We start from the raw sequence: 12856 nt of genomic DNA on the forward strand, positions 1-12856 counted from the left end.
TGCTACACCCCCCCCCCCCCCCCCCCCAAAAAAAAAATAATAAATTAGTAATATGATGTTAAAGAAATAGACAGAGAGCGAAATTTTGGATTTTGAACCTGTGAGCTGTCCTTTTGACTTTTTGGCCTCTACTACAAACACATTCTACAGATCATGTGTACAATTAAATAAAACCTGAATTAATACGGTACCTGACCTTTATAATTTGACCTTTAAGTCTATTCAATTAAAAAATGTAGAAACTATATGAGAGATACAGCCTCCATCCATATAATGTATTGTTACCATTTAATTTGACATTGACCTCACCATTAATAACAAATTTTCTTTCAACATGCATGTATATAATACTGACTAATTTCATTCAAATTTTAAAATAATTGAAATTGAAAATGATGAGAAGTTTTGAAACAAAAGATAAAAACTTGTAGTACTGGTAATATGGACAAACCATAACTTCTTGCTAAGGATGGGTATAGTTGACATAAATGTTCAAAAATATCCAGTCTAATATATTTATCAACTAAAACTCTTTTTCATCTTTGAAATTAGAACAATCCCAGATGATACATCATGCTTTCACCACACAAGATGCAGGTTTCTTAGATACAGAACACAGATCCCTGTTTTCTGTTCTATCACAGCCAACCACATGATTTATAGTATTTCTTCAATCTCAGTCAAGTTTATCATGTGGTTCCCAGAAATAGACTGTAAAATCTCCACACTACTGCAATAAGCACTGCAAACAACGACACCGCCATAAAGATATTGTGGTTTGAGTTGTTTTCAATCTGTAAAACAGTGAAAGAACATTTGAGAACAGTATATCAAACAATAACTGTATATGAAGCACATATGTCCCCTTCCCCTACATATTGATTGAACAATATTTGGGCATGGGCCACCAGTTCATTTAATCTGGTGACTTTTGACCATGAAATTTGACGGGACTCATCCATTTGTTAAAGGTGCATGAAATATGTAAAGATTTGCACAAATAACCACTTCACTGCAAAAGGCAAAAGGACATAATTTGGTGAATAATGGCGTAAAGTCAATTATTTCATTTACGTCATTTTATTATCTACCATCTTAAATTTCGGCAAAGTATATCAATTTGCCCTGTAAGAGAACAGTCCTGCAGTTATCGTGAAGGGTCTATTAAAATTAGACCTATGATCTGCTCCGATTAGATTGCTACACAAAGTAGCGATCTATTAGGAGTGGATCAAAGATCTTATTTTAATTAGTTTGCACAATTAAATGCTGTGATTAAAGGGAACATCTACAAGCAATGCTAAAATCTGGGAATAAAATCTTTTATTTGCAAAAAATAAAAATATGAGCATTTTTGTTTTCCTTGTCAATTACGTGTGCTTTATTTTTGAGTTACAGCACTGCTTACAAACCTGCACTAGACCTGATGCCCCAGACACTTGGCCTTTCTTTAATGGAAGAGGAACATCGGGTTGAACAATGTCTTTATCTGACAGAAGTTGTCCTTTCAGAAAATGTTTACCTGTCTCCACAATCCGAACTGTCACCATCTTACCCATCAAATTCTCATTTTTTGGAACTAGGACCTTCAATAAGATCAAATTTGATGTAGTTATGAAAGCTAATACATTTCATCTTTACTCCTCAAGTCATATCAACGTCAATAAAATGATTGCTGAACAATTTTCTCTGCTCTTTGACTGTTGTAGGGTAGAACTACTAACCTGATCATAGAACTTGTTGTGACCTACATAATACTGCTGGTCATGTGACGTCTCGGTGACCAGCACCTGCTGTATCTCACTCATCTGAACAAACAACGCAATTCATCACAGTAATGTTCACAACTTTTTTCACACTTTACTGAATAATTTGCCATCACTACTACTATTCATTATCAATAATATTAATATTCATTTGAATAAAAAGTAAATGCTCTTGAATTTTAGCTGTTAAATCTAAGTTCCATTAAAGGTGTATAAAAATTCTTAAAGCCAAGTTACCATTCAGACAGAAATGAATGTAATACATGTATTCATATACAGTTGAACTTCAATATCTTTAACACTGGTATCTCAAATACAATGGATATGTAGAAGTGATTTGTAAGTCCCATCCACTTATTTTACCCTCAATATCTTGAATACTTGGGTATCTCGAAGTTTTTACAACAGTCCTATCTAGTTTGAGATAACGAAGTTTGACTGTATAAACTTTTAAAGGTGATTGAACAGTACCTTGTGATCATAAGGTCTATATGAATGGAACAGCTCGGAAATTTTTTTTGTTCTTTGTTTGACCTAAAAATAAATCCATATCAAAACGTAAGAAATTAAACCCAGTATTTGGAGTGTAGCCCTAAAGAATACTTTGACAATAGATTTTCACAATCTTTAATCATTTTCTCCACTAGGGAATAATAAATACAAGGAAATACCTGATACACTTATATTCAAAACTAGTAAAAACCCAAGAAAGGCATTTAAACTACAAAAATAAATCACATTCTTGTGTTTGTGAAAGAAATTTCATGAATTAAATGATTGTTCCAACATGTTCATACTCAATAATGTGAGCATGACAGATAAATACCGGTACATTTATCTGTAACATTTTCTCTGTTGCATGCAAATAACTGAGTTCTTTTAACATTTTAAAACGATTCAAAGACCTCCATGATAAATCTTACTAATTGAGCAGGTATTCTTGGCATCTTTGCAGCTGGTGTCCCTGGTCTTGGGAAAAATTGATTAATAAACAGGCTGGGAAATTTATATTCTTCTACAAGTTTCATGGTTTCTTCAAAATCCTATTAAAATAAAAGTGACAATTCTAAACTTCCTATGAAATCAATATTTTCTTCTCATTGAATTGAATTTAAATTAGATATTAAAGGATAATTTTTACCAGTAAATTATTTAGTTTTTTTTCCATAAAATCAATACAAGTATATGCAAAAGTAATGAAAAAGTAAAATGAACTAATTAAAGTATCCAATTTCTCGTAGAAAGTACTTCTATGTGCCAACTAGAAAAAATTAACAATTTTAAATGATGTAGGACAAAAGGTATTTCACTCTCTGCATGATTACAACACTAGATACGAGTAGATCTGTGAGGAATATAAGGTTCCCAGCAATTAAACACTTTCTACATTACATATATCACATAACAGCTCACTAGCCATATAAATTTCATGCAGAATTCAACAAGAATGTCCATAAATCAGGTCATGTTTTATAATAAACCTGATATTATACATATGCAGTGCTAAAAACTGTTCAAGGGTTTCAGATGCACTCTTTGCTGTATTTAGTTATTGCATCAAACAATTTTTTTCATAAAAAAAAAACCAAAACTAAGATACATATATATATATGTACCTTTGGAATTAAATATGCTTTATTCAGGATTTAATTTTTGAGAAAACTAGCTACTTAATCAGTATGAATTGTATTACCGGTATTCATTATACTATACTCTGTCCAAAGTTTCTGCTTCCACCACTTTTTGCTTACTATTTCAATGATAATGAATACCTTGGTGCCAAAACTACATTCATCCACTAGAACAAACAAAAGATCAGTTTTTTCTGTTTTATAGACACACCCTGACCCTCTACTGCTTCATTTTCACTACACAGCCAAAAATGAGAAGTCTACAGGGATTTTGCATTGCAAACGACATGAAAAGGACCCAGATGATAATGTTGAAAAAGTGTAAAAGGAATCCTAAGAATTTCCAAATGGATGAAAGATGTCAGATTTTTCCATTATAAATCCTGTAAGAAATGCATTTTCCGGTATAATGAGGAAAAGAAGAAATCCTAGAAAATTTTCCATATATTGATTTCAATTGATTTCATAGGTATGTGTAAATATCAAGAAAAATCAACAAAATGTGATGGAAATGGTAACCTGGGACCTGAGAGTATAGTATAGAATCTTTGAAATAATTTTGAATTTTCTCCAGAATTTGACTGGAATCAAATTCAAAATTTGTGTGTAGGTAAATAAAATTACTAACCATTGATGTAGATACTGATTTTATTTGCAAGAAAATGATAAAACATATAAAATTTGATTTATATTTTTATATTCATGATATGCTAGGATAACTTACATCTTCAGTTTCTGTGGGAAATCCACATATTACATCTGTTGCTATGGTAACTCCTGGCACTCTATGAAAAACAGAAAATTTGTAGATATATTCATCAGACAATTCAGAACAGTAATTAAAAAAACCCAAAAAACAACAAAAATTAACTAATAATACCTTTCCTTCAGAAAGTCTGTCACATGTCTGAAATCCGCCTGGCAATATTCCCGCTTCATGTCCATGAGTACGCTGTCGGACGCGGATTGTACAGGGACGTGGAGGAAGGAGTACACCCTCGGGTGCTTCAGAATCTTGGCCATCTCCTGTAAACATTGTAAATATGGTTGTAACACAAACTGTGTACTGAATACACTCGCGGGTGCCTCAGAATCTTGGCCATCTCCTATAAACATTGTAAATATGGTTATAACACAAACTGTGTACTGAATACACTCCCGGGTGCCTCAGAATCTTGGCCATCTCCTGTAAACATTGTAAATATGGTTGTAACACAAACTGTGTACTGAATACACCCTCAGGTGCCTCAGAATCTTGGCCATCTCCTGTAAACATTGTAAATATGGTTGTAACACAAACTGTGTACTGAATACACTCGCAGGGTGCCTCAGAATCTTGGTCATCTCCTGTAAACATTGTAAATATGGTTGTTACACAAACTGTGTACTGAATACACTCGCGGGTGCCTCAGAATCTTGGCCATCTCCTGTAAACATTGTAAATATGGTTGTAACACAAACTGTGTACTGAATACACTCGCAGGGTGCCTCAGAATCTTGGTCATCTCCTGTAAACATTGTAAATATGGTTGTTACACAAACTGTGTACTGAATACACTCGCGGGTGCCTCAGAATCTTGGCCATCTCCTGTAAACATTGTAAATATGGTTGTTACACAAACTGTGTACTGAATACACTCGCGGGTGCCTCAGAATCTTGGCCATCTCCTGTAAACATTGTAAATATGGTTGTAACACAAACTGTGTACTAAATACACCCTCAGGTGCCTCAGAATCTTGGTCATCTCCTGTAAACATTGTAAATATGGTTGTTACACAAACTGTGTACTGAATACACTCGCGGGTGCCTCAGAATCTTGGCCATCTCCTGTAAACATTGTAAATATGGTTGTAACACAAACTGTGTACTGAATACACTCGCAGGGTGCCTCAGAATCTTGGTCATCTCCTGTAAACATTGTAAATATGGTTGTTACACAAACTGTGTACTAAATACACTCGCGGGTGCCTCAGAATCTTGGCCATCTCCTGTAAACATTGTAAATATGGTTGTTACACAAACTGTGTACTGAATACACTCGCGGGTGCCTCAGAATCTTGGCCATCTCCTGTAAACATTGTAAATATGGTTGTAACACAAACTGTGTACTAAATACACCCTCAGGTGCCTCAGAATCTTGGCCATCTCCTGTAAACATTGTAAATATGGTTGTTACACAAACTTTTTTTCCCATTATATTAGTTCTGAATATGCTGAGACAATAATAAAAGGAAACCTCAAGGTGCTCTAGGATGTAAGGTGGGTTTGTCATTCCTAGCCTCATTCTGGCACCTTCTGGAATAACCTCCACTAGTTTCCATAGTAACTGGGGTAAGGTCACTCCAATGTCATGACCATAAGCACCAAGATCTTCAGAAGTCAGCCATATTTCAACAACACCCTCTAAAAAATTACAACATTTCATATATTTATTGAAAGCACTATTCTAATATTTTTAAATGTAGGCTTATATACTTGTACTAGTACATGTAACAAAAGTTGAAGCTAAAACACAACTATCTTTTGATAACTTTATTATTGGAATTTTATTGTAATGGGTGAATTGTCTGAATTTCTTTTTTTCCCACCCTATGTTGTGACTGGACAGATATGCTTCGTCGATACTTACCCTCAAACGACTGTTTGGCTCTCGCCACAATCTCATCTGGGGGATAACTACCCAACTCTCCACGAGCGTGTTTTGTTTTGCAATACGTACACTGATTGAGACACCTACAAAATAATTTGCATTTAGTCAATGGAAAAATATTTAGAGCAGTCAAATAGCATTTTTGTGCGCAAGCAACTTCCTTCATTTATTTTGCTTGCATTTTAACTGGATATTCTCATGCATACAAGCATTCTGGTATATTATGGTTGATAAAAATTGGATTAATTTGCCACGTGACATGAACAGTCTTACCCAGTGTTGATTGCGATGATTTCTATAAGTGGGTTCTTTCGGATCTTGGGCAGGCTCAGGGCTGCTCCTCCAACCTTTTTCCCTTCTAGTTTTTTCTGACCATATAGTCTAACAGAATGACCTGACATGAAAATTTTTTGTAATACAAACTACTGTTGAACTTCGATATCTCGAACACTGAAATCTCAAATACAATGGATATGTCAAAGTAATTTGTAAGTCCCAACCCCTTATATTTTAAGTATTTTACCCTTGATATCTTGAATATTTGGATATCTCAAAGTTTTTTAACAGTCCCATCTAGTTTGAGATAAAGAAGTTTGACTGTACTAAAAAAAATATAGCAACACATACCCCAAAAAACTATTTCCAGACAAAATGAGGGTAAAAGTATTTTTCTTTTGAATTACAGTTATCAAGTTGAATGTTTCAGTAATACATGTATGTTTATTTCAATAAAAAATAATTTCAGAGTTCATCAATATATACTTGAGAAAATTATAAAACATATCAAGAACAAACGTAGTGGCTAAACCAGTTTAATCAGACCTAAAATACCAACTAGTTGTTTAACAGCTAGGACTTGACTGTCTTATCATGTATAACAAAACAAAACAAGAGGCCCATGGGCAACGTCACTCATCTAAGCAACAATAACCAAAATAAAGTCAGCTTTATGGAGTCTTAAACAAAATATCTTGACAATGTAGTGAAATAGATCGTTATAAAAAGATTTCAAAAAATTTCTCCAGATATTCTTTGTTAAACATTAGGACAATTTTGTAACTGGATGATTTCATGGTTGTATCACATATTAATCATTGCAGTTCTCAAGAAGATCTTAACAACTGTTCACATAAATTTTATAAACAATTTTCACTCCCCACCTCCCATTTGTGGCATCATTCTACCCCAGGGATTATGATTTGAACAAATTTGAAGCTACTCTACCTAAGAATGCTTCCATACAAGTTACAGCTTGTCTGACTAATTCGTTTTTGAGAAGATTTTTCAAGATTTGTCTCCATATATTTTTATGTAAAAATTTGACTCCCTATTGTGGCCCCACCCTACCCCCTGGGATCATTATTTGAACAAACTTGAATCAACACTACCTGAGTATGCTTTCACATAAGTTACAGCTTTTCTGTCCCATTGGATTTTGAGAAGAAGATTTTTGAAATATACCATGAATTTTTCATTAATTCTTACTTATCTCCCCTTAAAAGGGAGTGTGGCCCTTTATTTTATCAAACTACCACCCCCTTCATCCAATAATGTTTTGTCCATGGTTTGGTTGAAAAACAAGAGGTAAAAAATGTGAACTTACTGATGGACAGATACTAGTAGACAGAAATCCAGACAAAAAGTGATCAGAAATATTTAGGTGAGCTAAAAACCAAATTTGTTGAACAAGCTTTTTATTACTGCTAGACAAAAGACTAACTTGTTTTCGTATTGTGTTAATTAATAATTCAAGAGGGCTGTATTTGTCACAATATATCGGTACTGAAATAGACTGTAATTCAATATTTATAAGTCGGTACATAAACTTCCTCCCACACTCAAACAGTCATTATTCATGAATTCTAGATCATTAGACGGCTTTAGATAACATTCTATGTTCTTGTGATATAATACTGAATAATAACACATACAAATTAGCCTCTCTTTAACACATTATAAAATGGTGACCTTTAATTCATCATAACTTGACCAGTGACCCTGACCTTTCAGTGTCTCCTCTACGACCTCTGTGACCCGGTCAATCTGTTGTACTCCTATTACACTTAGGCCCTACAAGTATAGAATATAAAACACCATGAATAATGATAAAATGTGTCAATATACCAGTAAGCATATTGTATGAAGATCATAGTTGACTCGATAAATCATTCTAAGTCTGCTACTAATAGACATAGCCACAAACATTCTAAAATATACACAAGATTTAGAAACATCATTATTTTTAAAGCCCATGCATTTTCATATAAAAAATTATTTATTGATTATTACATCAAGATAACAAAATCCAATTTCATGATATTTTCAAGAGATTATTTTTTTAGAATTTATAAAACAATAATAATTTTAAAAATATTATATGAATTCAAATATTGGTAGTACAATGTATTCTACCCTCAAGAATAAAAACGAACCCTTTAAAATTACGGTATATTCATATTTAAATTGTTAAATCAAATTTTTTCCAAGATGATGTTACAGAATGTTGTTAGAAACTTCTTCATGCTAACTTAGTTCTAAACCAATTTCATGATGCGTGGTTTCCTTCCTCTTCATTGAATTTCTTTTTTTACATGTCTAGATGAAATTGATTTAGAAAAGAAGTCGAACATGTAAAAACTAAGTGATTGAAGATAGTGGATGCCATACGTATTATGTACAAAACAGCCAATGAGAGCTAAAATAATGAAATTGGCATTGGAAATCAAAAATGAAGAGTGTTTTTCAAATAAGATAGACTTTTACAGGAATGGTCTAATAGGCTTTCACTTGCAGAGCACCATATTACTATCTGAATAATTCAATAATATAGCTTACACAACCAATAATTCTTTAAGAGATATGCATCACTGATAAATCTACTGGGAATTAAAGGTTGAGTAATTTTAAGCAGTAAAACGTTAACAAGAGGCCCAGGGGCCACATCGCTCACCTGAGCAACAATATCCATAATTCTGATCAAATCAGCATTACAGTATCAAAATCAAAATAACTAGACATCTAAGTACATAAGATCTTGCTCAAAAAGTAAAAAACAAACTGCTGATTCTGATGATGAGGAATCAAAGTTTGATAAATACACAATGAGATACCCATATAAGTTACATGTATATGGATACATCGCGCATCAGCAGGTCTCACCTGTAAATAGTCCGTCCTTGGTTGTCCCTGGGGCACACACCCTGCCACCACGATTTTCTTCTGTTTCTCTCTCGCTTTCTTGATCTCGTTCCTGAAGTGGTCCTCTGCAGGGTTTTTGACTGTACAGCTGTTGAGGAGCCAGAGGTCCGCTGACTCACTGTCATCTGCAGGTCAAGCAATACACAAAGGTAGATTAACACACATGTATTTACATGAGAACTACAGTATATGCATAAAATACAGGTACATTTGTATAATCTCTAACAAAGTAAAAATTGACTGTTAAAATCATCCTCACGTTATAGCCTCTTAGCATATAGAGGAATCTAAATGCTATGTGAATGATTGTGAATTTGTTTTCACTTTCAACCTAGAGTCATTTATCAAAAATTATCTAATTCTGAAGAATTTGATTTTGTTGTTATATTAAAATTTCATAAATTATGAATGATCTTTTAAAAAAATAATGTTTGTGCAATTTGGATTCAAACAACCACTGCCAAGAATGCAATTTAATGAAAAACTCTATAAAAAAATGTTCCTCACATTGAAAAAAAATATTTAAACATATATTAGAAATTACATATTAAATATATCACATTACATTCAGCAAATTCAAGTCAAAGGCTTCTTTGTTTCACTTGAGTTTGAAGACTTTTGTTTACAAAACCAAAATTCCACAAACAGGCATTTTTCTAAAATTACTTGGAGAATAAATATAATTATTCCTAAATATATAGACAACAGAAAGAAACAAGAATGCTTGTTGGATACAATGCGTGATTAGACCTAACTTGATAGTGAAAATAATGAGTTGAGGAGTTTTTTGGTCAGACCTGTGATTTTGTATCCATAAGAGGCTAGTTGTCCAGCCATATATTCACTGTCTGAGTTGTTGTGAGAACATCCCCAGGTTTTGAGCCATACCTTCTGTGTACCTGTGAAATATTCAAACACAGGTTAAAATTTTCAATTCTTTCCAAAAGAAGACTTTAGTCTTTTTCATCAAAGAAGATGGATGGATAAGGCGTGTAAAATGCCCATACACGGTCGGACAAGCTACTGAAAATTTAAGATATCAATAAATCTGATATTGTTTTAAAAAATCATTTAAAACAATATATATTTAACATATCATTGATTTTTAACATATAAATATGTTCAATACTTGGAATATGTTGACTCAAACAGGCGTATACGTATCAAAACCGGCAAATACTGTCATTTTTTAGAACTTCAAGGCATTTTTTTTTACAGAGTGGGTCTGTGCTCCATATTTTTCTCACAGTCTAAATAAGGTCTAATGAAAACAAACCGATTTCAATCAACAAAAATGTGGAGAGATGACCCACTATGCATTAAAAATATCATTTTGTATCAATTGAACGTTTTGATAAAATAATAATACAAGTCCGTAAATTTGTGGCCAAGGTCACACATAATATTTAAACAGCCTACTTTGTTGTGTCTGAAATGGCTCAGTAGTTATAGTACATGACATAAGCTAATCTTATATATCAAGGGTTTTTATGTTATGGGTTCCATACCACCAAAATTTCTGGCATTATTTATTTTTCTTATCTTTTTTTTAAATATTAAAAACTTAATTTAGTTAGAAATTGTGCTTTTGCAAACTTTTATTGTAACATATTTAAATAGATTTAATTGGGAAAAAATGAATTCAAAATTGTATCTTATGACTATACTGTTTGCGCCATTTTATTCCCCCATCTTCTTAAATCAAGAGAATTGTTGTAAGGCCTATTCAAAAAAATTGTGTGTTTAGGGTAACACTGATGAAAAAATTAGGTTAGGTAGGTAGGGATTTTTTTTTATTTTATTATATTTTTTTCTGCATGAATCCTAAGAATGTTTGTTTGTGTCATATTTAATAATGGATTTTTTTATAGAAATAATATAAAATTCACAATTGGATAAAAAAAGACATCTAAAAATTGTAGGATCGGGGCATTTTTGTAGGTTAGGTCGGGTTACCCTAAACACACTACTTTTTTTTTTTTTTTTTAGGCCTAATGCAATGTGTTTGAACAAAATATAATACATATTAATCTCAAAAGACTTTTTATTATAACTTTTAAATTGAAAAAAATAAAATCATCATAAACCATTACATATCACTATTGCATGACAAGGGCAATATCATATATACATTAAGATGATGCATTCTACTTGAATTAATGAAGGACAATGTTACATGTAATATATGCTACCTACTACATGAATAACAATTATATAATGTCACATTACTTCAAATATTTCATAGTGTAATTTTTTTTCCCATAAAGTTTGATAGATTTTTAATAGTGTTGAAGTACTGAAAAAAATCTCCAAATTTAAATAATAAAAGAAAGCTTTGTACCAGGTATAATGCTGTCTGCTTGAACTGTTTCCTCTCTGGTTTGCTTGATGCGCCTGGATTTCGGGACAACCAATCGTTTGTTCTCCTGGCGAATTTCACCTGGAGAGGAATTCTTGTTGACAATGTCCTCAATGTCATCAATTAGGGAAGAATCAGCAACAGGCATTGTGATCTACAACAAAAAAAAAAAAACAACTTGAAAGCCTGTTTCAATCAATACTAACTATGGCATCTTAAGAGTAAATATATCAATATAATTATACTGTATACAACATGCTTGTTAACCTTTCAAAAATACGGAGTGGGAGAAATCTTTCCCTTACCAACTTGACTAAGAGGGAGATTTTGCATAAACAACATTTTCTCACTTAAGATATTCATTTTTACAATTTTTATACAGTTGTATTCATTTTAAATTCAAATACTGTAGACTCTTTACTTTTCTCAAGTCTTTAACTCTGCGATTCAACTGTTTTGCCTCAAATTACAGGAATATAAAAATCGCTAACGCCAAATTTTTATCACAGTTTCAAATAGTTTATATTTGTCAAAAAAATAAAAGCAAAATTTAAAAGTTCGGGAAATGTGCTAAGTCTTGCGAATTTAACGCATATAATTCCTCTCTTTTAATTAGGAATCAACAGTATTTCTGTGAGTGCCAGTTTGCAATTACAGATTGTGTTGCTGTCTTTAGATCACCATTATTTTGTTTGCGTGATAAACCAATAATGCACTAGCCTGCTTACACTATCGCACTAGCACTCTGACTACTGATCTATCGGGACCCATAAGTCTGAGGCTCATTTTACGAACTGATTTACACTCTCCTAATAGCCCGGTAACAGTAAGATTTGAAACATGCGTTTTGATTTAGCAGTGAAAACATTCTCTGATTCTAGTAAGTTTTTTTAATCGTTTTAATTAGTGCCAAATACATATACGACATACCTACAGCTAACTCACTACGGTTACTACATAAAATCCCCTAACTGTCATTAACTTCCCTGTGTATAAAATCACATAAATTGTGTATGTACAGCCATATTATACAGATGTTTTTGAAACACTGAAATAACATGCAATACCTTTTTAAAACCAGAAGTCGAACGGTATCGGGTGCGTTCGCCCTATCTACATGTTCGCCTTAGTCCGTTCGCCCTACGTCCGTTCGCTCTAATTACCGTTCGCCCAAATTCTCGTTCGCCTTAAACCTCGTTCGCTCCTTGTTTATAAATAAAGTATATTTTAAGTTATTTTATTAACCTTTAA

General features: G+C 32.8%; 1 protein-coding gene across 2 annotated transcripts; it reads right to left on the reverse strand.

The window, feature by feature from the left end:
* Positions 1-260: 260 nt before the first annotated feature.
* On the reverse strand, positions 261-12690 carry LOC128167657 (threonylcarbamoyladenosine tRNA methylthiotransferase-like). Of its 2 annotated transcripts, none has more exons than XM_052833498.1 (15): positions 12673-12690; positions 11588-11759; positions 10044-10145; positions 9208-9371; positions 8052-8118; positions 6322-6442; positions 6028-6131; positions 5635-5801; positions 4278-4423; positions 4122-4182; positions 2690-2809; positions 2238-2300; positions 1725-1808; positions 1413-1586; positions 261-794 (listed from the first exon to the last, which is right to left on the reverse strand). In XM_052833498.1, the coding sequence occupies exons 2-15, from the start codon at positions 11751-11753 to the stop codon at positions 690-692; spliced, it is 1644 nt and encodes a 547-aa protein (XP_052689458.1). In that variant the 5' UTR covers positions 11754-11759; positions 12673-12690; the 3' UTR covers positions 261-689. The 2 variants fall into 2 exon arrangements, with proteins under 2 accessions (XP_052689458.1, XP_052689457.1); XM_052833497.1 differs by having other exon boundaries at positions 12536-12676.
* Positions 12691-12856: the final 166 nt, after the last annotated feature.

The sequence above is a fragment of the Crassostrea angulata genome, chromosome 10 (genome assembly GCF_025612915.1).
Source record: "Crassostrea angulata isolate pt1a10 chromosome 10, ASM2561291v2, whole genome shotgun sequence".
NCBI lineage: Eukaryota > Metazoa > Mollusca > Bivalvia > Ostreida > Ostreidae > Magallana > Magallana angulata.